Source organism: Plectrocnemia conspersa, unplaced genomic scaffold (genome assembly GCF_051122295.1).
Source record: "Plectrocnemia conspersa isolate PC_06_02 unplaced genomic scaffold, ASM5112229v1 ptg000005l, whole genome shotgun sequence".
In the NCBI taxonomy this organism is placed as follows: domain Eukaryota; kingdom Metazoa; phylum Arthropoda; class Insecta; order Trichoptera; family Polycentropodidae; genus Plectrocnemia; species Plectrocnemia conspersa.
In genome coordinates, this window is record NW_028277169.1 from 28,892,338 (window position 1) to 28,916,516 (window position 24,179).

A 24,179-nucleotide genomic window follows, 5' to 3' on the forward strand; every position below is an offset into this window, starting at 1 on the left:
GATATAAAAAAGTGATTAGCATATGGAGTATAATCATAGAAAAAGATGCAGAATATGTAATTTAGTAAAGGTATTACACATGTTATTTTCAGCTCATTTAATCTGCACCTTAAAAAACGTTTATGGAACAACCTGATATAAAGAGTTATGTTTTAATTTATTAAATTCATATTTTATTAATGCGATGAAGTACCTATGAACATCTGTTTTTTTATTACATGGTAAATATTATAACCCAGATTTTTTTATGTATGTATCTACATATGTATAATATATATATTGAGGGCTGAAATAATAATGATTTGATTCCAGCAGCAGAATTAATTAAAATTTTTAATTAAAATTAATAAAAATGAGGTATGAAAAATCAATTTAATATTTATTAGTAGGCCTTGACTGTAACACGGTTGTAACTTTCTGTTAGCATGTAATAATATTAAATAATAAAAAATAGATATACAGCAATTCATCCTTTTATTATTCTATAGTAAATTATTAATGGTATTCAACATTAGTTATTGAAAAGTGAGTTTGATAACAAACTTTAAAAAGTTAATGTATAAAACGTTAGTTCAGAATTTATCAAGTATTTTTTTTATTTGATACGACCACAGAATTTCCAAGAATTAACTAGTTTATTATTTAAAGTGTTTATTCAGTAAAAAAAAAATAGTATCAATTTTTATTATCAGTATTACTTAATACCATTTTTCTTTCGCTCTTCAATAATAAATTAAATCTGACAGCATTTCAGTAACTTAATCAATACATTATCTCATGGGAGTTGAATTCAGATTTATTGACTCATATTGCGTTACACAAAAACAAGATTGTATATGTATACAATATACTACGATAGTATGATAAATGTATCGGTTTAGTAGATTCATAAGAAAAATATTATTACATAATGACCATATTATTCGTAACGATCGAATAAATTATTCATAAATATAAAAGCGTTTAGCTGTAAGAAAATAAATAGGGGTTTGATATATGGTAAGCCATTATATAAGTATTACTTTAATAAAGTGGTATTTCGACACCTGCGAGACCCTTGTCACTAAACCTCACAAAACCCTTATTAAATGTACACAAAAATGAAATATAACTTTTCAAATTGCCCAAATTATCAAAATTTACCTTCGGATATTCGCTGTGTGTTTCAACAACGATAAGATTCTTTGTATTTGCAGTATACTCATAATTTCATTATGAGGCACATAAAAATCTGTAAGGAATATTTTCAAGAAAAGAGATACTTATTTACATGTTTTGAGCCGCAAATGTTAATTAATCGCTTTGTTAAGAAAATGTTTTTTTTACTGCTAATTAATTATATTTTACATACGAGAGAGAAAGTCAAATATCTCATTTATGAAATTATTTAATATGCGTTTATTTGGAAAATTCACATAAATCTTAAAAGGTTTTTTTTTAACTTAATTTGAAGTAATGTTTCTAAAAAGGTTAATATTTATTTTAGCTCACGGCAAACATGATAAAAGTGTGTGACATAGCAATGTCACATATACTATGTAAAACTTTTTTAATTTATATTATATTATAGTTACTTTGTATATTTCATAACCAAGTTGATAAAATAGCTAGCAAAAGCAATGTAATAAAGAAGCAGCTGACGTTATGTCAGAAATACTTAAATATCGTTAAAAAATGACAAAGTTTGGTATAACGTGTAAATATGTATAAACTACTTAGTACATATAATATTTATACGTATGTATTATACACCGGTTCTTTTAGTCAAAACGCCGAAGCGGCGGAAAATTGGCAAAGTAGGTCGTTCTTGGCGGAAATTAAATTTTCTTATCATGAAGACTTCAACGTTAATTTTTGTTTAATTCATTATTTATTTATTACTACGCGCAAAATGCACAAGTTTTATATACAAAGTGATTAATGCATTAAAAATTTCTGCATGAGTTTATATATGCTTATGATTTTATTCGCTTTTAATAATAAGAGCGGTCACTTTGTGTCTTAATAATGATATTTATTTATTAGAATTAAATTGAAACCATTGTGACCTTAAAAGTTACCATAAAGCGTCACGATGGTAAAAAACTAATACAAGTAAGATTAAAAAAATATATTGTAAGAAAGCAAAAATATTTCAGTTAAATGATACGAACTGAATTAACTGAATCGTGAATTACCACTTTTATTACACAGTAATTAGTTACAATAATATTAGCACTAAAAACCGTGAAATTAGTTTATAATTAAATGAGTTCGTAGTCTGATTCGTGGTTTCATACACCTTTGATTTAAGTTTTCTCATTGATTTTATTCTTAATTACGATCCTAAGATGTATAATATTTCAATTAAGAACTATTTCTGGACCAGCTTAATTTTTTTTTAATTTTTTTACTCATCTTTACTGTTTTTGATCGATGAGAGAATGCCTGTAACATACTATAAAACTACAGTTTAAATTTGAATTCACGTACGATGAAAAAAAATTGCGAGTAAATACTTTTTATTACACAATATAAGAAACAGGCGCGTACGGTGAGATACTTTCCCTTTCGCTCGCTCGCGTGTTAACTGACGAGAGTGAGTGAGAGATATGAGCGTGCGTTCCGCACGTCCGTATCTCACCGCACGTGCCTGATAAAGAAGCAAACGCACAGATCATTTTTTAAAGTTACCTAAAGATATTTTCGCTGTATTTCTTGCGACCTTAACAAACGTTGTGCATCACATTTGCTTTTTATAATTGTTTTTTAATATTGTATTATTGTTTTTTTAACACAAAACAGATAAGTTTTCGTGTTGGGGAATAATAACAGGCATACGAGAGCATACATCCTCTATCCTAAACCCTTTTCTAATAAAATATGTTTGCATTTATTCCTTTAATAAATGTTTTGTAAATATTTATTCGTATAATCGACGGCAGTTTTACGCTTATTATGTAAGAATATTTGTATAATCAATCTTCAATAAAGGTAGTTATTTTTACTCTAAAAACAAAAAAAAAAACAAATAATCTTACATCTACAAATTTTAGACATTTTTAGGCTAAAATCCTGAAAAAGAGGTGCAAATTTGTAATTTTTTTTATTTTTCTTACACAAAATAAGATCCTGTTTTAAAGCAAAATTACAATCAAAAGGCTGAAAATTTGTGAACTTTTATATTTTTTTCAGTTTCTCATGTTTTTTTTTATTAAAACCGATTTTAAAAGGTTTGTGCTCAAAATCTATCAAAAATGTTAAAAATTAGTTTTGAGTTCAAAAATTTATTAAGCTTAAAAATAACTACTTTCATTGAAGATCGAGTATACAAATGTCCTTACAGGATAGGCGTAGAGCTTAATATAAATATCTTTATATTTATCAAGTGGTTTAATGTTCATTTTAAAGCACCCTTAAAATAAGTGTATACAAGCTTATAATGGAAATAATGATAAATAAGCTTATAAACATTATATACTTATTACGAAAATATATAATTAAAGAGCGAGAATCCGCTTAAAATTACTGTGTGTAACTTGAACTCAATAAAAATGCATGTTTTAAGAATTTTTACTGATGCGTATTATCGGATTACATTATTGATTTCGTGTTATTATAAAATTAACTGTTATTAAAATTAATCTTACACGAAGCAATATATATATAATAGTTAAACCAGATGTTTCCCATCCCATCGATTCGAGCATGTGTAAAATAATGAAATGATGCCTGAAATTAACACATTTCATCAAATATAAAAACGGAACATAAGAGAATGCCTGCCTCGGAAAGTTTTGGCATATTAAAGACATGCATTAAGTTACAGATTTCGTAATAGACAATGGCAAAATTAAGTATTTCTCCAGGTGGCACAAAACCTAGATACGCCACTGTCTGAGAGATTGGGTCTTTGGTAAGGCACAGGACACAAATTCGATGCTGTACAGTAAAAAAAGTGTTTCAAATCTCGTGTGAAGATTGCAATAAAGTCTAAATAGAATAATCAAATATTATAAATATATATAAACAGAGGTATAGATATAAACGAAAAAAAAATAACATGTACAAATGTGACGACAGCCTTATTAATTTATCGTAAATTATTTGTTGCAATATGACAGCCATTGTTCCAATGGGTTAGAACAAGGTAAAAGCAATCAAAAACTAAGTAAGTAGTGATACATTATATTGAAACAAAGTCTGTATTTACAGATGATGTACATTTTATTAAATACAGACTATTACTATAGGTTACATTCAATAGATGTCACTCTATCACTTTAATAATAAGGATATGGCAGTGGCGTAGCTATGGCGGGGCGCCCCGGGCGGCACTTGCTTGGGGGCGGCATATTCGCAATGGGATCGTCTAGTATCGTCTGGTTCTTAACCCTGAATACACTAAAATATATATAAATCCACGAATAACAAGAGCTTAATAATAACCAATTTATTATTTAAAAAAATGCTGATTTTATGACCCTGTAAAAATTGTATGGGGGGGCGGCAATTTTAAGGATCGCCCTGGGTGGCACATACCCTAGATACGCCACTAGGATATGGATTCGCAAAATTAAAATAAATTAAGAAATCCGAATCTGTAATAATCAATCGAAATTAAAATTAAATTATAATTGGTAATTTCAAATTAAGAGACACGAAAGAAAAGGAGAAACGCAAGGGTCCATATGGGTCTATATTAGTCACCGACTTTTACTGCTGTGATTATGATATACATATAATGGCTTTTGGTTTTGGAAACTACATTAAATAAAACCATCGACAAATTGTCATTTACCGTATCACAAATTTAAACAAAATGATTAACATAAACACGAATGCTACTGAAAAAATAATTCAAGTGGCATTTATTCATAAGTCATGACAATGTCAAGATTATTGCTGTCGAAATATTAAAATATAAATAAAATTAATATATATTTTAAAACCATTTATTATAATATAATATATTCAGCAGAGCATATTTACTGTTAAATATAAATGCACGTGTTTTCTATTCATCTGACGTTTTGAATATATTCGATCGAGCAATTTCTACAAGCCTGCGTTGGCGACCTAATTAAAAGTTCCTATAATTGGCCGGTCACACAGCTTCAAAGCTTTACGGGCTTTCTAGAATGGGTTTAAAGTTACGTTCACGTCGCTTCTGATTAATGCTGCAAACAAGCCAGCGTGCAACGAAAGCAAAACCGTGTTTGTATTCGTAGGCAGACCGAAGCCAATCTCCAATTCCAATGTCCACATTTTGTGATTGGATTTGGGTCAAGAATTGATTAGGCCTATTCTCACCGTTTTGTCTCCAAGCAGGGCCACGCGGCAGTGCAGCAGAACTCTGCCGCCGAGCTGGGCTGTTACGTTGGAAGCTGGACCGTCCAAGAAGTAGGGCAAGGGCTCTGGTGGCAGCGTGGTGCTGGTCGTTTCGAAGATGATCTCATCTTCGATATCTTCATAGGACTCAGTGTAGGGCGAAAAGTCGGGCCAGTAGTGGGCGGGAATGGCACCTGGGATAAATTTCGAGCTCTGATCGTGATGACCTGAAACTAGAAATTTTACATTTAGCAATGGTTATGAATTTATGAGCATATGTAAATAAATTGTTTCCGGATAGTACAAGCTCAATAATATTTAATGAAAAATGTATGACGTATTTTATTTTAAGCTTATAATGACAATGAGCCATTTTCATATTTGTATGGACAAAAATAATTAGTTACAATAAAATTACAGTCAAATTGCCATTTAATAAAAATTTCAATGAAAACTTGCGTTAATATTGCGATGCGCAAACATACAAACATTGATGTGATATTATGTTTACGGACAAATTCATATAAAAAATATTAAATATTTTGCGGTAAGCAGCCAAACGAGTCATTGAAAATAAAATAGAAGCAATTTTAAAAAACATGTATTTAAACTTGTAAAAAAATAATAATAATAAATATACAAGTGAGAAACACAGAGCATATCCTTAAATCAAAACACGTCATCTAGACATTGACTGAATTGCCGGAAGATTCACAACTTGCGAACGATTCATACGCGCAAACTTAGAATATCGTCAGATATTGTATTGTTTGCATACTCGTTATAAGTAGTGCTCCTTATCAGGACTTTTATGAGATAATTGCTGATTTCTTATTTAGCTATTCGAATATTATTTGTTATTATTTTGTAGAGAAATATTTTTGTATTAAAATAAACTCTAAACACAGTTATTTATATTAACGTAAGTAATGGGTTTGTACTTCAAAATGCAAGTATGTACCTAAGGACTATTGGACCTTTGAAATATCCTGTATTACAAAATTAAATACCAGTAGTAGCAAAAAATCTATTTTTTAAATTCGTGTATTTTATTTGTTGAAAACGATATTTCCATGAAATGATGCCTATATTGTTTGAGAGCAGAAGCGAGGGAATAAAATGATGCTTCTTATAGGGGTTTAACCTAAGTAGTCTTATCAGCATAAGATATCAAGGTAGAAATATATTATGCAGTATTTTCGTATTTTTTATTATATAATATTCACATACACTTTTATAACTTACGTTTAATTAACGTTTAACATGAGTAAAAATAAATAAATATACGAGAGATAAATCTTTTGAAAATTTATTAAAATACTCTTTAATAAATATGAAAAATGCAATAATTAAAATAATAATATATAAATACATCAGATATTAATTACAAAAATATCACAATAATTCAATTTTTTACCCACTCCTTCAACATAAGTTTCTTTCGGATAATCTAATAAAACTGACAAAAATAATGAGTAATATAGGAATATATATTATGGATATAAATTGACTAGTGGTGCTCTGGCCCCTCGTATAAAAATTTAGGAGGCATCGATGGAAGGCGATATTTTGTCAAAGATGATGTTTTTCTTAACTTATTGCTCCAAAAGGTAAAAGATTTGCTGTACTCATTTTAAGAAATATTTTTTTCGACAATGTAATAAACGAATAAAAGTAAATAAATAAATGGGACAAAAATGTTTATGTACACAGTTGTAAACAATATAATAGAGAATCAGCATATGAAGTATTTTTAGAAGCACTTAAATGTGAGGAAGATTGTCTAAACGCTTTTATTGTTTGAAGCATGTAATATTCATATATAGGATAATTAGGCATAAATATCGGTAGCTTTAGTGAAAATATCACTTGCTTGTTTATTATATTTCCAAAAAAAGACAATACACAAAGACAACATTAGTTACTACATCTTCATTCAATATTTTTAAGGAAAATGTTCCGACTTTCGAATCTTTGAATTTTCGCAAAATTTTTTTGACAATTTTTTTTAATATGACGTTAAGTCAATAAGACATAATAAATACTTACTAACCACCAAAATTGGGAATCGTGGACATTAGTATATTTATTTATTTATAATATTAATTATATTTATGGATGGAATAGTGTAGTCCGCAACGTTTCAGACTAGTAATTTTGAAGTTGCGGGTTCAAGCTTCGAGATTTCCAGATTTTCAGTCTTGTTGTTAATATTTACTTGTAGGTATTCATTATATTTGATTGATTTACTCTGTTGGTACAGATTTACCCCATTGTAACGCATTGGACTTACGCCTGTTAGACTTTAACGAAAGATTTAATAATAAATAAATAAAAAATACATAAATATCATTAGGTGTAATTTAATTTATAATAAATGAACGTCACTCGACAGCTTTAGTATTTTTTTATAAATAAAAAATAGTCTGCTACAGTCGAACCCGCAACCTCGGCGTTATTAGTCTGAGACGTTACATACTGCGCTATTCCGACCTTAACAATATGTGTTATTTTAAGAATGATCTGTGATAATATACCCACTTATATATTTTATTAATTAATAATATCAATATTTTTTTATTTTAATTACTAAGAATAATATAATTACGCTGTTTAAATATTAGCGAAAAAATATTACAAAATAAAAAGATTTGAATATATCTACAATAATACATTGTATATTTATAAACATATACTATACATTTATTAAAAAAATAAAATAAGAAAATCATTAAGAACTCAAAATACCTATTTATAACATAAGATCATCGTTTACTGTTGTTGGCGATCCAACTCTTAGCGTTGAATTGGATCATGATCCATGTGGGTGTGGATAATGACTTAAAAACGATATAGTTAGGTATAAAGAGCACTTATTGAAATTGGTGCATTGACCGCGAGAAAAGAACTTGTAGCATATACATGTTAAAAGCGCAATAAACTAAAATAAGAAATAAGCATTAACGGTCGTTTGAGTATTGCAGGTGCAGCAAGTGAAACGCGGGAGATGCAGTGTTACCAAAACCACCTGTTAAAACTTTATTGTAATTTTTAAGATGATCTATATCAAATATAATTTTATTTATATAAATTATTTATATTTTTCAACGATTTTTATAAGAAAGACTGTAGAAATTAACAAATTTAATTATACCCCCAAATATTTGTAATTGAAGTAAGGAATTGAAATAATCTCTTCATAGCGTGTATTAGTGACTTCTATGCTTAATTAAATTCCGTTAGCACTTTCATTTTAAATCCACTTCCGACAAAAAGTTTCATCAACAACTTTCATTAGCTAGTTAAACTCGCATAAGAGAAGCTACATCAATCATCGACCGAGGCAAAATCTGAAGACAGCTGCCGCTTCTCTCTTTACGTCAAATCTGGTCTAGCTACGAAGTCGGAAATTTAATTTCAGACAACTAGATTTTATATACGCTACGAAAACATCACGTATTCATAGTAATTACACAAACTGTAAACAATTTAAAAAATGTTGCATAATAATAAAATTTTATAGATTATTTTATATAAAAATAAACGCGCTGTTACCTGGGTCACAACAATTTATTTACGATAGGTTACATTGTTACGGGTGAAAAAACTGACGGAAACGACCTTTATTTGTCGAGCAAATGCTATTTATATTATTTTTTTAACCTGGTAATATAAAAACCTAATTTTATTGCGATCCCAAACATAAATAGCAAAACAAAAAATGGCAAATGGTGAACTATTTTTTTTTTGTATTAACGGTTAAACGTTTCCGAGGAAATAAAATAATTAAATTATTAGTATTATTTTCTTCGTTTTCACTGTTTATACTACCTATATCCTCATTATGTCGCACTAAATTAATACAAACGATAGTGCACCGCGTGCCAGAGAAACGCTTGTGCCAATAGATATTATTTTCTTACGCTAAAGAAATGAAATTGCCCCCTAAATCTGCGACCCACACACATAAATTTAGATATAATTTTTAGCTTCGAACGTTACGGTATACGTTTCCTTGCAGAACGTTCTAAAATTGGATTAAGATAAAAACAAAATGATATAGTATGGAGATCGTCGGGCTATTTCGCAGATAAATGCGAGACATTACTGCATCCTTTTGGCAAAATAATATTATTATTATTACACACGTTCCATATTTCTGGACATTAAATTATATATTAAGAAAAAGGGTATATATAGCATGTTCTATGAATTTGTGTAGGAAAAGGTTAGTCGAGAAATACAACCAAATTGACATCGCTTTTGTGTAAGTTCGTATATATGTAAATATAAAAGCAATCGTATCAAAACGGAAATGTAAATATAATAAACATTATTGCTTTATAACTCGAAATATACCAATACAATTCAAATATGATCGATATAAAGTATCAATTTACTTTTAAATGGTATTTATATTATTTGTATGTTATATTGTATTTTTCTTTTAAAGAGTCTAGGGAGTTGAATTTCAAGAATAAACAATAAACGTCAAAAATAATAAGGTAGTTTTTTTGATAGAGACTTCATCCCAAGCGAATTTCCTATTAATAAGCTTAAAAAATTGGTATCTAATATTTTCAACGTTAAGTTATGAAACATCGTTAATTTTGCGTTTGAAATATTCCACTTTTCTATTAAGATTTTATACGAATTTTAATCTTAGCTCTTTATTTATTAAAATTATTTTAAAACCTTTTAATAACTGTAAATAATATATTTATATATATATAAATTAAAGTATATTTTGATCAACTACGTTTCTTAAAATATGTCTGAATATGATTGTATTGTAGTATTAAAAGGTTTTATTTAATTATAAACTTTAGATTGTTATGAAATTTTTTGCTTATTTTTTACATTTTTAAAAATGAAATAAATATTAAATAGCGAGAAAAAAAGTGCAAAAGTACAATAAAACTGAGCTTTAAGTTTTTTTATACTTTTTGAGATTATGTTCTCACACCAAACTTATATGATTTGTAGGAAGAAAACTTTGTTCAACATTACGCTTGCATGAAAAAACTTGGCAATTAGCAGATTAGATCTTATAAATAGAACTTTCGTGAGAACACGAATATACCCACTACATATATATTTAATTAGTAGGTTGTGCAGAAAGTTATGTTGTGATATAAAACCTACTGCACAATAATAATGCATTTCATTGAGTGGTCTATTCTATAGACATTATAAATATTTTAATTTTACTCTATAGCCTCTTAAATATTTTTTATTTTTTTATATAATACAGCAAATTTGAAATAATACTGAAAAATCAAAGACAAAATATTTTTTGTAGGGCGTGTCGTTTGATGTACAATAAAATAAAAAGTTAAGCTTCTGTATTACAATATATGAGTTAATGAATAAAAAGGCATGTGAGCCCCTTATATATTATATTAATATAGAACTGAAATAAAATTATAAATAGCGATTAAAGGAGATTGAAATGTTGTTTAATGTAAATAAGGGAGAATTAATAAATGAAGTTTTTAGATGAATTATAAATATATATTAAATAAACGCAGTCCATAATAAATTATTTTTATTTAAAAAAATACTTATTACATTAGCAATCAATAAGCTTTACTTAAAATAAAATAAATATCTTTTAAGTATATTCAAAAAGTCACGCAATACTAAATAAAAAGCAATATTGAAAACTTCGACACAGATTCGACACACTCTTAAGACATTTTAATGACGATTAATGGCAGTTTAAATTAAAATACGACTGTTTCAGATCTCATTTAAAAAAAATTATTATATCTGTATTATTAAAATATTTTTGTAAAATAAATCTATCCTTATTAGTTAAGTTTTTTATTATTTTAGGGAGAGCCAAATTTAAAGTTTTGCCAATGGTAGAAAGTCCCCTGCGATACCTTAAAGTTTAGTCACCCTTGAGTTAGATCAGGGATCGGAAAATCACGGTAAATTACCACAAATAGGGTAAAAACGAAAATCTCGAGGGCAATGAAGGTTCAACAAATATAAATAAAATTGCACACAAATTAACATTATAAATGCAAGGGTTATTATCTAAGTTATACTTTTCAAGTAAATTCCTAAAAAGATCACTTCTTGAACTACATACTATTTCTTAATATTTATTTATTTATGTAAAATTTAGACCATTGTGACCTAATAGGTACCATAATGCTTCAAGATCAACAAAATAATACGTTATATTATTACAATACACAAAATTATACCAGTAAGAATAAAACAAATAATAAAATAGCAAAACATTTACATTTATTATTAAAAATAGGTATTAGTTATATTTTCTAAACTTTCATTCTGCATATTTTTTAATATTTATATATATTTTGTATATAAAATTGTAGTGAAATATCCGCAAATATGTCTAATGGTTAGTCATATATTTATTTTTATTAAAAATAACTATAATTATATCCCATTAGGTTAAAAAGTTAATAATTGTGGTTGTCTGTCTGACACATGTTAAGTAAGAGTTTCAAACAAATGCTATACTTTATGACGTTTATTTCTTAACACTTTTAATGCCTATATTAATAATGAAAAAAACTTGTTAATGCACACTAAATTTTTATAAATTCACATAAATTGCAAAAAGATACATATGCACATAAATATATAAAAAATCCTTTTTCAACGTAAAAACTAAGTAAATCGATCAGTTTTATGATTGCTGAAATTTATTATCAGCAATTTTGTTACCATAGAATTGATAAATATTTTCAGCAATAAGTATTTTTTCTTGTTATTTGCGATGCTTAAAAATTAATCTGAATTTTTAAATAATAAAAAATCTTCTTGTTAGAAATATAATACTATTGTTAAAGAAAATATTGTCGGGACCATCCATAATGCTTAAATAAAATTCTAGTCTATAAACAATTATTCAGACCTCTTCAAACTTACGCTTGTAGAGTGTGGAGTAACTCAAGTAATACTAATTACAATAAAAATAGCCGTACAGCAAAACGATTCTTACTAGAAATATAACATACAAAAAGTCTGATTTCGCCCTAAATATTTGCATTGCCCAGAGACAAGAATAGAAGAGAGGCAAGCATATCCCCATATCTTAAAAATGCTGTATGAGCGCTTATGACACTTCCTTTCGGAATACGCTTTCATCAAGATCTTCCACCTGGAACTTCCACGAGTCAGATCTTTACTTTCGTACTATTTTGCTTCCGAAATCCAAGAATTCAACCCAATATTTTGGAGACGATTGCATACTATAAGATGCAAATCTACGAGAATAGCACGTTGCAAAAGTTAAAATAATTTAAAATATAAATAACCTTGTATTTTTAAAATAATTTACATTAATGAAAAATTATTTGTAGTTTTATACTAATAGTATGTTATTAAAAAAATGATTGAGTCCTAAATAAAGATTTACAAAGAAAAGGAATAACATTACGCAAATAAAATTGATTGCAAAAAAAAGTTTAGTATAAGAAAATCTGAAATAATATTTTCCGAATATGTAAATTTCTTTCTATGTGCATAAGGGCCACAAGAGGTCCACAGGACAACATTGTGAATTCGACTCGCGTGTCGCTTAATTCGTACCGAAGGTACTAAACGAAAAACAGGTCGAACCAGCATATGTCGCCGGCGTTTTGCTTGAATAACGGCCAGCGGCACGTGACCGCAACGCAACGCAGCGCAACGGGATGCTACGCGGCACGACGCAAAACTACAGCCGCCGCGCGACATTTGCAGCGTCAATTCGGAACGGTATTATTTTCTTTGCCGCAAATTACCGCAGTGGAGCGGTTAGATACGGCGAATTTTGCACATTGTACGAGTAAGCGCACGCACGGAAGTTATGTATATGTACTTTGTAACTAGCGCTGTGAAATTATAATGTTGGAATGGTGGTTGAATCGACGGTTTATAGTTTTCATTAGGGATATTAAGTGAAACTATAGAGGGCCATAATTTTAAATTTGCTAAAATAATATATATTTTTTTATATACATATATACAATAAATTCCGCTTAATCGGGGTAAATTTGGCCCCAAGCACTTTGCCCTTAATAAGCGGCTGGCTCTAATAAGCAAAGATTAAGGTAAAATTAAAAATTATTATAAAAATTTAAACTCAACTATCTATAAAACTAAAAAAATCTTGAACAAAAATTGTAATAAGAGTCGTAACATATGTATAGAAATAATAAAAAGAACGATATTGTTCTGTTGCATTTTTGGATATGACACAAGCTTTTGATAAGGTGAATAGATGAGCGTAGATTAACGAAATTCTAACATTGTGGTACAAAAAAAGGTTCGTCCCCTCCTCCCGCTCTTAACTAATAAACGTTGCAAAACAAAGATTCTTGTATTTTACTTGAAAGATTAATAAAATTAAGTGTATACCGCAGAATAGTAACGCACAATACACATATGGGGCGTTAGTAATATTAAGAGCCAACTTAATAAAATTATATTTTAAAATTGTTTCAAGACACTAATTTTTTTGAGTACTTGAGATTAAGAGATAGCTAACTCATGGTCACATCACGTCTAGTCGCAGTATGTCAAGGTCGGGTCATTACGCAAAGGGAGAATGAGAGATAACGCGTTGTGAGATTATAATTTATTTCATAAGCCTTTGGGGATTTATTCTGAAGTCAATTTTTTTCTATAATTCTCTTCGATATTCCAGGAATATTAATATAAAATATAAATATGCCACGTTATTAAATCTACCATTAATTCTGTCAATGCAAAAAAGTGTAGCCCTGGTATACTATATAATACATGATACGCATCAATTTTATGGGTTAAAAAATAAATAGTAATAATTTTAAATATCACGAACTCAATCTGCTATAATAAAATAAATCAAATAGTTAAACGTTAAGTTTATCTTTCACTGCTTGCGAAGTTTTCTGTAATTAATTAACCATTTCGTTCTAAATATTTTTTGCAAGTCAAACAAAAAGCGCTACACTAGCTTGTAAAATATCTGAATGAGAAAAGTTTCAAGGAAACACTAATAAAGACATTGTTTGCTTTTAGCTAAAAGCGTACTACGTTGTAAGCTTGCTTTGCTGTAAAATTGCATTTTATTTAATTGTTTTGTGAACATTTTCATTGCACTTCACAAATTGCTTGCATGAATAAATCTCAAAGCAGTGCTCTAAAATATTTTTTTAGTTATTATTATAAAATAGTATTTTATCATAAATTAGGTTAATTAGACGTTTTCTTTAGTAAAAAGTAGCTTAAAGCGCCCATTAAAAAGTTATAACATAATATAAAGTCTTGGAAAATTAGGTAATAACTTGTTAATTGCAAAGCGAGAATGTGTATAATTATATATAATATGTTGTATACTATATGGGTGAACAATGAAAAATCTTGCTTTAATTTTTCCATGGCAAATTTATTTTATACATATATTAGGGTTGATAGAATTTAAGCCTTTCAAAAAGCATATAAAAATAAAACATCAGTAAAATATCGGTAATGTCAATAAAAAAAACGGGTTAGGAGGCAAATTATCCAGGGACACAGATTCTTTTGCGATTTGTGGCAATGCTGATCCTATTAAGAGACCCCTAATTCATAAATGTAGTTTTGAAAATGTCCCTCAACTAAAAATGCCTTAAATGTCGGACTAACTAACTAAAGTTTAGGCAGGTGGAGTTTTAAAATAACAGGGTTGACCGGCCAAGGACGAAAGCTTGGAGAATGACGGTCTGCTGTGGTCACTGGTTTCTATAAATAGAGAACCTTGACATCGGACCAAAAAGTGACTACTCTGGTCGATGACTTAAGGTTGGCGAGACTTAAAATATTATACATGGTGCCTGGAAGAGCTAAAGGGTTTCCCAAAATCAAATATCTCAAAAGCATTACTAACCATTTTTTTTCAAAAAACCAGTGCTATTTTTATGTATTAAATGATATCAAATGCTCTACATTAATGCAATAAAAATCGTTTTTAATAAGTATTGCTTATATTAATAAATTTTAAATATGAATAAAAGATTATTTTTTGAGTTACTAGACTCGCAGAGTGTCTGAAAAAATTATTGCTTGAAATTGACCGCCAGCAATTAATTGCTTAATTGCATAAATAAATTGATTGCATAAATAAGTTATACCGTATGATTGCTATTTTAAATTGAAAATAAGGTTTTTTTATAGGGTTATTTTTACCATCCAAGCAGTAAATAAAGTTTTACTGATATTGCTCAGTAGATTTATAAATCAATTGCTGGCCCAGTAATAACAATTGTATACATACAATTGAAAATATAACTTCACTGTAACAATTGTAGTTATACATTGTTATGGGATAAATTAACGCGGCGGTAAACTGCTAGCAATTAATTGCTGGCGGTGAATTGCGGGCGATAAATTGTCACTCTGATGAGTATTTTGCTTATTCTGGAATACCACAGCCATTTAATTAGGGTCCTCTGCTAACATCGATAAGAAAATTAATAACTCGGAGTATTTTTTATATGCTAAGAACATAGAAGTGTTTTCAGCAAAAAATCGGATTCATGTTCTTTACGGAAAAACCTAAAGTCGATCGATAATTGACTGTAATTGCCATGTGTCACGTTGTCACATTTTGTAAATACTCTTACAGTGTAGATGGGAGTGTTTTAATCAAAAATGCTTTAGTCGATAACTTGAAAGTGACGTTTGAGCAGAGATGGAGATTTTTATGCACATCGCAAAGTTTGCGTTAAAGATGCTCGGCCTCGTTATGCGGAGCGCATGTCACTTCAATAGATTATAAGCGATTTACGTTCTGTACAATGCGCTGGTTTGTAGCGTCTTCGAATTTGGCTTTAATAATTAGAATCCGAGTGAAGCAAAGAACTTATTTCTGAACATTTCTGAAATATATCTACAAGAGGGATTACGGGTCGTATCCGTATTTGTATCCTAGCGCCTTTGTGCTAGCAGTGTTGAGATACAATTCATTCTTAACGTAGCGTTTACTACATAAAACACTTTTTAAATTTGATAAGAGAGGCAGTGTTGACAATCTGCGACAATATGCTCAGCGATTTTCAACTGCAAGCTTAAGAGAGCCGCGATCGCGTCCCTTAATCTTACTTGTGGCAGCCCGGACGTCGGCGCATTAGAACGCTCCTTTTGCACGAGCCATCCAGCTTCTCAACGAGATTAACAAATTATGTGGGATAATGCTCATCTATTTTATGCGTTCACGATAGCATTTTTTTTATATTTAAAAAAAATATTATTGTTTGTATAATGGTCATCATGACTTAATAGGTTTTTTTAAGTCATGATGGTCAAATTCAAAAATAAAAGTATAAGTTATTAATAATAAATATATTATGTAGTTGTCCATAAGTGACTTTTCAACTAAACTGCTAAGGTCAACTCAATAATGGAACGATCTCTTATTAAATCTTATTTTCTTGGATATATGTACATTATATAATAAAAAGTTCTATAAGAAAAATATAACTCAGTCAGCCAAATAATAGCCTAAAGGTTATGTTGGAATTGAAATACGACAAGAAAACTAAATATAATTATTATTATTGTATGCTTTAAAAAACACAAAAATAATATAAAAATTGAATAACTATTTTAAATAAAATATATAGTTGAATTTTATAATCTGCCTAAATAAATAAAAAAATAATGTACTTTTATGCATTGTATTATATAAACTTAAAAATATTTGTTTTTAAGTAAATTTATTTAGGTTCAGAAATATTACTAAAAATTAAATTACAATTCACATACCTTATGGGTTTGTATTATAATTATATAATAAACCTAAAAAATACAGTAATAAACTTAAAAATAATAAACAATTCACAACGAATTTTTTAACTGTTTTTAGTCATTTAGTCATTTTCTTACGCACTATTGCAATATTTAATTTTTGGGTTTTTGACGTATTTATTTGTGCTTTTACTAAAATAAATATAATTGTCGCAAATAAAAGATTATTATTTTAAAAATACAAATACAAGTGACTATTGAGTAAACATATATATGATAATATAAAAACATGTAAAAATTAAAATTTTTAATTGATTTTAAAATGTATTTTTTATATTGATTTTCATTTAATATCTAAAAGAATATTTAACATTTAATAATATTAACATATTATTTAAATAATTCAATTACAGTTATGTTTGTGAAACATTTTCTAAATTCAAGCTTTTTATTATGGTAAAATGTATTTTATAAGTATCATACAGTAATGTGAATTGTATTTTAGTGACTATCTTGAAATTGTCATAAATCAATGCAATCGTTGCGTTGTAATCATCATAATGGTGTAAGATACAACAAGAAATTAGTCGCTTAAAAATGGCATGTTAACAAATAAACATTTAGTTTTTTTACGTAATATAATGAAAGCAACATTATTTAAATACAGCACAAAACAAGATTTTTACTAATGAGTATGAGTATTTATTGTTGGCCTAGCATGTGTTTAAAACCAGAGGAATGCAATAGCTAACCTTTTGCAAAAACAGACAAAACCCATATAGATCCTCTTGTTTTTTTTTATGTCTAGAGATTATTATAAAATCGAGATTCCGGTGGATAAAAAAATCACACTGAATCAAAAACACAAACAAGTAACAAAGCCTATAAAAATCACCGTTACATGTTTAAAGTAAATATTCAACCGAAGTGCACCTGCAAGAACCAAAACATTTTTTTAAATTAGAACGGATATTCCGTCCAATTCACTCATGATTGAGCAAGGTAAACAAAGAAGATCACTTAAAATATCATATTGATTATATAATAAAAAAAATTTTACCAATGTCAAAAATTTTATACAGGTTTCAAAATATTTTATCATATAAAACTAGATTAAGCATTTATTTTTCACACATTCATAGTCATCTAACATATATGTCTTGCGTCTGGGGGTTTACAAGTAAGTTTAAAATAAAATCACTTCAGGTGATTCAAAATAGTGCCATAAAAAATTTATTAAATTTACCGTTTGACACTCACACTAAAGACATATATATAAAAACAAAAATTTTACCTATAACTATCCTTCCAAAATATGAATTAATAATTATAACAAAAAAAATGATAGAGGGAAATTCAATTATAAATACTAAATTTAATATTAGAAAAGAATTACACAAATATGAAATTAGATCTGCATATGATCTACACATCCCTCAACCATTTTCTGTTAAGTTTGGAACAAATTCTCTAAAATATATAGCTTTCAAAACATATAATGATTTACCAACATCAATCAAAAATAACTTTAAAGAAATTAAAAATTATTTTTTAAAAAAATTCATAGAACTATAAAAAAAAAAAAAAAAAAAAAAAAAAAATGTATATATATGTTTATTGTTTGTATATTTGTATGTATATATGCATATGTATGGATATATGTATATGTGTATGTAGACATGAAACTGTAAAATAAATGTAACCGTAGAATGAGTAATTTTATACTCATGCGGTATTATGTTAATAAAAAAAAAAAAAAAAAAAAAAAAAAAACATATAGCTCATTACTTTTAATTTAAAATACACAAGAGCCGTGATCTCGCTACCAGTGGAGCTCATGCCAAATCGACAGCCAGTATAAACCTGACAAGCCAGTATAAACCTAGACCTTAAGGTTGACACCACCGAAATCAGAAAAAGCAGCATTTACACTTATCAGATTTGTTTTTGAGTTGATATTAAATAATTGAAATTAATTGTTATTATCAAAATATATAAATAAATTATACTGTAATATAGACTTAAAAATATATCGGTAAAAAAACCATTATTATTATTGTTTAAAAAACAATTTGGATTAATCAAATAATTTTTATAGTCCAAAGATTGTTTATTTGTTTTTACGTTTTTTAGGTAAGTAATGATTAGAAGTGAATTGATTAAGAAGTGAATTTATACTTAAAATATTACTTTTAACGTTTCCGGTCTATATTGATAATATCTAATTAACAGCTAAATAACAATATGAGCCTTCAATTAAATTAGAACGATATTAGAAGTTCAGAAGCAAATTAGTACAAGTTTGGCCTCTTAGCAGCCCTTAACTCATTTCTCTTGCAATGTCTCGACATACTTTATTATTGCATACCATTTCCAGCTATTTCATTTCGCACGTTCCTCGGTAGTGACCTCATTTTCTCATTATTTGTCTTATTTCTATAGCCTCTCTCTTAACGCGATGATAAGGCGCAAACAGGCAACAATGCAGTATACCCAACCGCATATTAAATTGATAAGCATAAATTAATTAATACTAGGTAGCCATGTTTTTATATAGGATACATCATTCAAATTAAAAAATAAATAATTGGATCTGTGTTTTTCTCTTAGTTTGGATCAGCACAATGATTTATTTTTTGCACGGTCAAGACTTTCCGAAACGTGACGGGGCATAATTGGAAAATTTGTAGCGTGTCACATGTCACGCGCCACCTGTGGACCCAATCCAATATTGAACAAGAAAGGTTCGACGGTTGTCCATCCCTATTACAAAATTGTTGTATAAGTCTAGTATTATAGATATATTATGAATATTTATTAAAAATTATTGAATTTTAAAATTAGTTATTCTAATTTAGAAAAAATAATGTTGATTTTTGTGGTAAATCAAATCAAATAGAGGTAAGAGTAGCAAAGTACCTGTGTTTTTTTTAACAGCTTTTAACAAACGAAAGCACGTCTCAAAAATAAGGCTACACACAGAATTTTTCACAACAATGGAAGAAAAATATCGATGGTTACGAGATGCATCCCTTTCGATAAAGGCGTGCGTTACATGCGTTCCGCACGCCCACTTCTTCTCGTTCACTTTCGTCACTTAGAACGAGCGTGTGAAAGGGAATGTATTTCACTGTAGGCGCTTGCTTATATTAAGTGTTTATATTATAAGCCTTTAGTTGCCATATGTAAGTTAAGAAATAGCTATTAAAACCGACAAAGAAACGAGTATTCCATAATTTAAAAAAAAAATAGATTACATTGACATGGATTTAAGAATCGACGCCATGGAACGATGCGAACGAAAACCGTAATGATGGTATATGTATCTCACTTTACGCGCCTGCTAAGATTTCATTTAAAATTGTGCATAAATTAGAGTGTTTTACTTAGATATTTTTTTTATAAATAATTTGAAAGAGTCATTAATACATGCATTTGCAATTTCTGTTTTTTTACCAATTAAATAATAATAAATTCATATACCAAAGATTTTTCAAAAATGCAATCTATTAAAAGCTAAAATATGATTTTATTGATTCTTAGCTATGTTTACTATTAAAATTGTTTTTATTATGACAATTTGATTTTTAGTGATATATTGGTTTTAATTACGCGTTTATCAGTGATTTGCTAAAAAGCTCGTCAAAATCATCGAATTTATACTTGTACGATTTTATTCTTTGCTCAATTTATGTTTTAATTTAATGTACTGAGTTTTAAATTTATTTTTTAGTACACGTTTGTGGTTTAACACATGGTTAAAAAAATGAAAAAATGACTTATGCACCAAATATGATTTTATTTTTATGGGAAGCGCGAACATTTATCGAACATTTCCCAGGGGTGTTAAGCATAGAAAATGTTGGAAATAGAGCTTCCAATTTCAGTGTACCGAATACCGATAAAAACATTGTTTTGATCAATTTTACAGTACCGATATTTCAGAATTAGTGATTTAATGTATTTTGTACAATGTAAACTGTAACGAGCATTTTTGTTAGCAACTCTCTGAAAAATATGAACATAATATCTCTCGTACAATTGTATTATTCTTATCATTTACCCTTAGAATGGTGGTATTTATATATTATTCCATATTATTTGTATTTTTATATTATTTCAATATAATAATAGCATTCATTAGCGAGTGAGTTTGATAAATATTATTTACCGATAAGTAAATCATACAAAACGGATATTCTATTTTAAAAAAATAGATATGCTTTGTAGATTAAGTACTGTTTGCTATTTTTGGAAAGTAAATAAAAATTCTGTGATGCTTTAAAATTGACAGGCCTAATCTGGACTATAGAAAATAAATCAGGTGTATGTTTTAGCATAAAAATGCTGAGAATTGTTGGCAACAGAGAAAGATTCACCATTGAATTTTAAAATCTGTTGTTATTTGTTAAGATGTAATTGAATGTCGAAGGGTTTATATATCCAATCCATAAAATTGTGTATTTGTTTGTATTTTTATGTACTGTCGGGACTAGGGATTCCAATCCCGGGCCAAAATTTTGATCCCGGGATTTCGGTATTGCAATTAGTCGATCCCGGGATCCCGGGACCAGTCCCGGGATAATTTTCATGTTATTTTATCGATAAAAATAATTTAAAATGAATAATACAATATATTTTTACATCTGTTTTTTATAACGTACAATGTATAAAGTACGTATAATTTTAGTCTTGGACTTAAAATAGAAAATAATTAAATAAAAATAAAAAAGGGAAGGTCTTATATATTTATTTGAGAAGAAAAAAATGAACTTTTGACAATGTATGTACATACTATGTACATTCATAGACACAATTAATTGAAAACATTATTTTGAATAAAACTCACGAAGTAACATCAAAGCATCAAGTGTTTTATCATTTAGCCTTGATCTGATTTTGGTTCCTAAGCAGCCTGCTGCTGAAAAAGCACGTTCAGACTCACAGCCTCAAAGATTCACAGATGACACTTGCAACTTGCGCAAGTTTGTACACGAAATATAACGATGTTGTCAATAATAATTCGATTGTGCTTGATAAATCAACCAATCCGAAAAATTCGGGATTATGTTTTTTAATCCCGGGACTCATCGGGTATTGAAAATCGTCCGGGATCCCGGGATCCCGGGATTCGGGATCCCGGGATTGGAATCCCTAGTCGGGACCATTTATAATCGTTGCAATAAAATTAGTCGGTCAAAACGGTTGAATTTGTGTCCCTTTGCCTTTCTGAGAATAAAGTTTTTTCTTATCAGCGTTAAACTAACGATTGTATATTAAAGCAAAAATATATAAAACGATTATCATTGACAGTTTTAAAAGCACTTGTATAAAAATGGGACTTAACAAAGGCACTAAAAAAAGTACCAAAACTCAGATTATACACTTCATAAAATGACAATATACTATTTTTTTAGTAATTTATGTTAATTGACTAAATTAATATTGTTGTGCTCTGTGTTTCTTTTACATATTTAAGAAAAAAGTTATCAATAAGTAATTAAAAATATTTAATTTATTCAAGTATTTAGTGAATTAGCTGTAGAATAGTTTTTATTATTTTCGTCCATAATGAAAAAGTGGATTGAAAAGACATTTGGAGAGCTTTCATAAGGAACAAGTTAGTGATAAAAGACCTAAAGATGTAGTAGTCTATTTAAAATAAGTTAAATCGGATATTAATCTCCAATAGCAAAATTTATATTAAGGAAACCGCTTGCGGAAATTATGTACAGTATATTAAATGTCTATTAACATAAAGCGTACATTTATGAGAAAACCCATCTCTGATAAAGGCTATAAATTATAAAAAAAATCTGACATATTGAAACTATATATTTATATAGTTTTATAGTCATGAAATATGAAAAAAGCAAGAAAAAGTATTTTTGACCATTTTAAAAAATTCGAGTACCTGAAAATTTCTAAAAATGCTTGTGTTTTAACTCGTGCCGTTAGTATTTTAAATGCTAGCAATCGGCATAATATTTACAACTCGCAGAAAAGTTTATAACGGATTTTTTCAGTTCATAAAAAGCTCATTTAATAACTACATATAAAAAGCTATTTACTGATAATTAGTCATATAGCCACAGAAATTTGTTCTAGTAACATAGATTTATTTCAGTTTCGGTAGAGCAGTTGCTAGATGGTTTGAGCACATTGTGAGTAACATCAATAGGCAATTAAATAGTATAGAAAATGCTTTCTAGTGTTTTTTTTGTTGAGTCAAATAGCAAATGAATTTTGCGAAATAGTAAATATTTTATAAAAATGAAGGCTTAGGTAAAAATAGTATCAGTAAGAAAAAAAAATTAGAGGCTTATAAAAACAGTTAGTTACTATGTAAATCACTGATTTAAACAACATTTGATTTAAAATTACAGTATTAGTTTTATTCAAATTTTATAATAGTAGCGTTCCTGTAAGGAAGCCTCACTTAGCGACCCATTGGTCTCATCAATACTGATCTGTTACTGCTGTTTATTCGATAAGTCAATGCTATGTTAGAAGTGCCTGAAAAATTAGTTTTCATGAATAGTTTGAATGGAGCAACTACAGATAAAAATTAAAGTTGAGAAAACGTTAAGTACAATTAACAGTGAAGTCAACTAAAATGTGTTATATTCAATACTAGTTAAAATATGTCTTGTAAAAATATACTATAAATATACATTGTAATATTTAGCAGCGGGTGCTTTGTGCGAAATATCGCAATTTATTATGTATTAATGAACCAGTTGTGTCAGCGGTTAACTTAATTTACTGTACTAGTTCGTAAAAACATTCAAAATCATTAGTGAAAACGTTTTATTAAGGTTTTTAAGCTAGATGAGCGATTGAAATATTTTTTAACGATAAAACCTGCAACCAGCAGCTATTTTGTGAATCTGAATGATTTTAAAAGTTAGCCGTTGCTGATTATATTTGTTTAGTGAATAACAAACAATAAGCTATATTAGCTATATATTAATAATAAAAATGGAGGACGCGAATAACTGACGGATCAAATGCGTTCTTCATAACAAATCAGAGCATCTAGGAAGATTCATCACAAATGTTGTTTAAGTTTAGAGAGAACATACACGTGATTTCAAGATTTTAATGGTAGCTTCTCTAGCCAAAAAGTTTTC

At 28.3% G+C, this 24,179-nt stretch overlaps 1 protein-coding gene across 2 annotated transcripts in view; it reads right to left on the bottom strand.

The window, feature by feature from the left end:
* LOC148235384 (protein amalgam-like) overlaps window positions 1–24,179 on the bottom strand; it is a 220,148-nt gene that overhangs the window by 57,509 nt on the left and 138,460 nt on the right. For both annotated transcript variants that reach the window (XM_088186943.1, XM_088186944.1), the window contains exon 3: window positions 5,293–5,543. In XM_088186943.1, coding sequence (XP_088043069.1) covers window positions 5,293–5,543 — 251 coding nt within the window. The remainder of the gene's footprint in view (window positions 1–5,292; window positions 5,544–24,179) is intronic.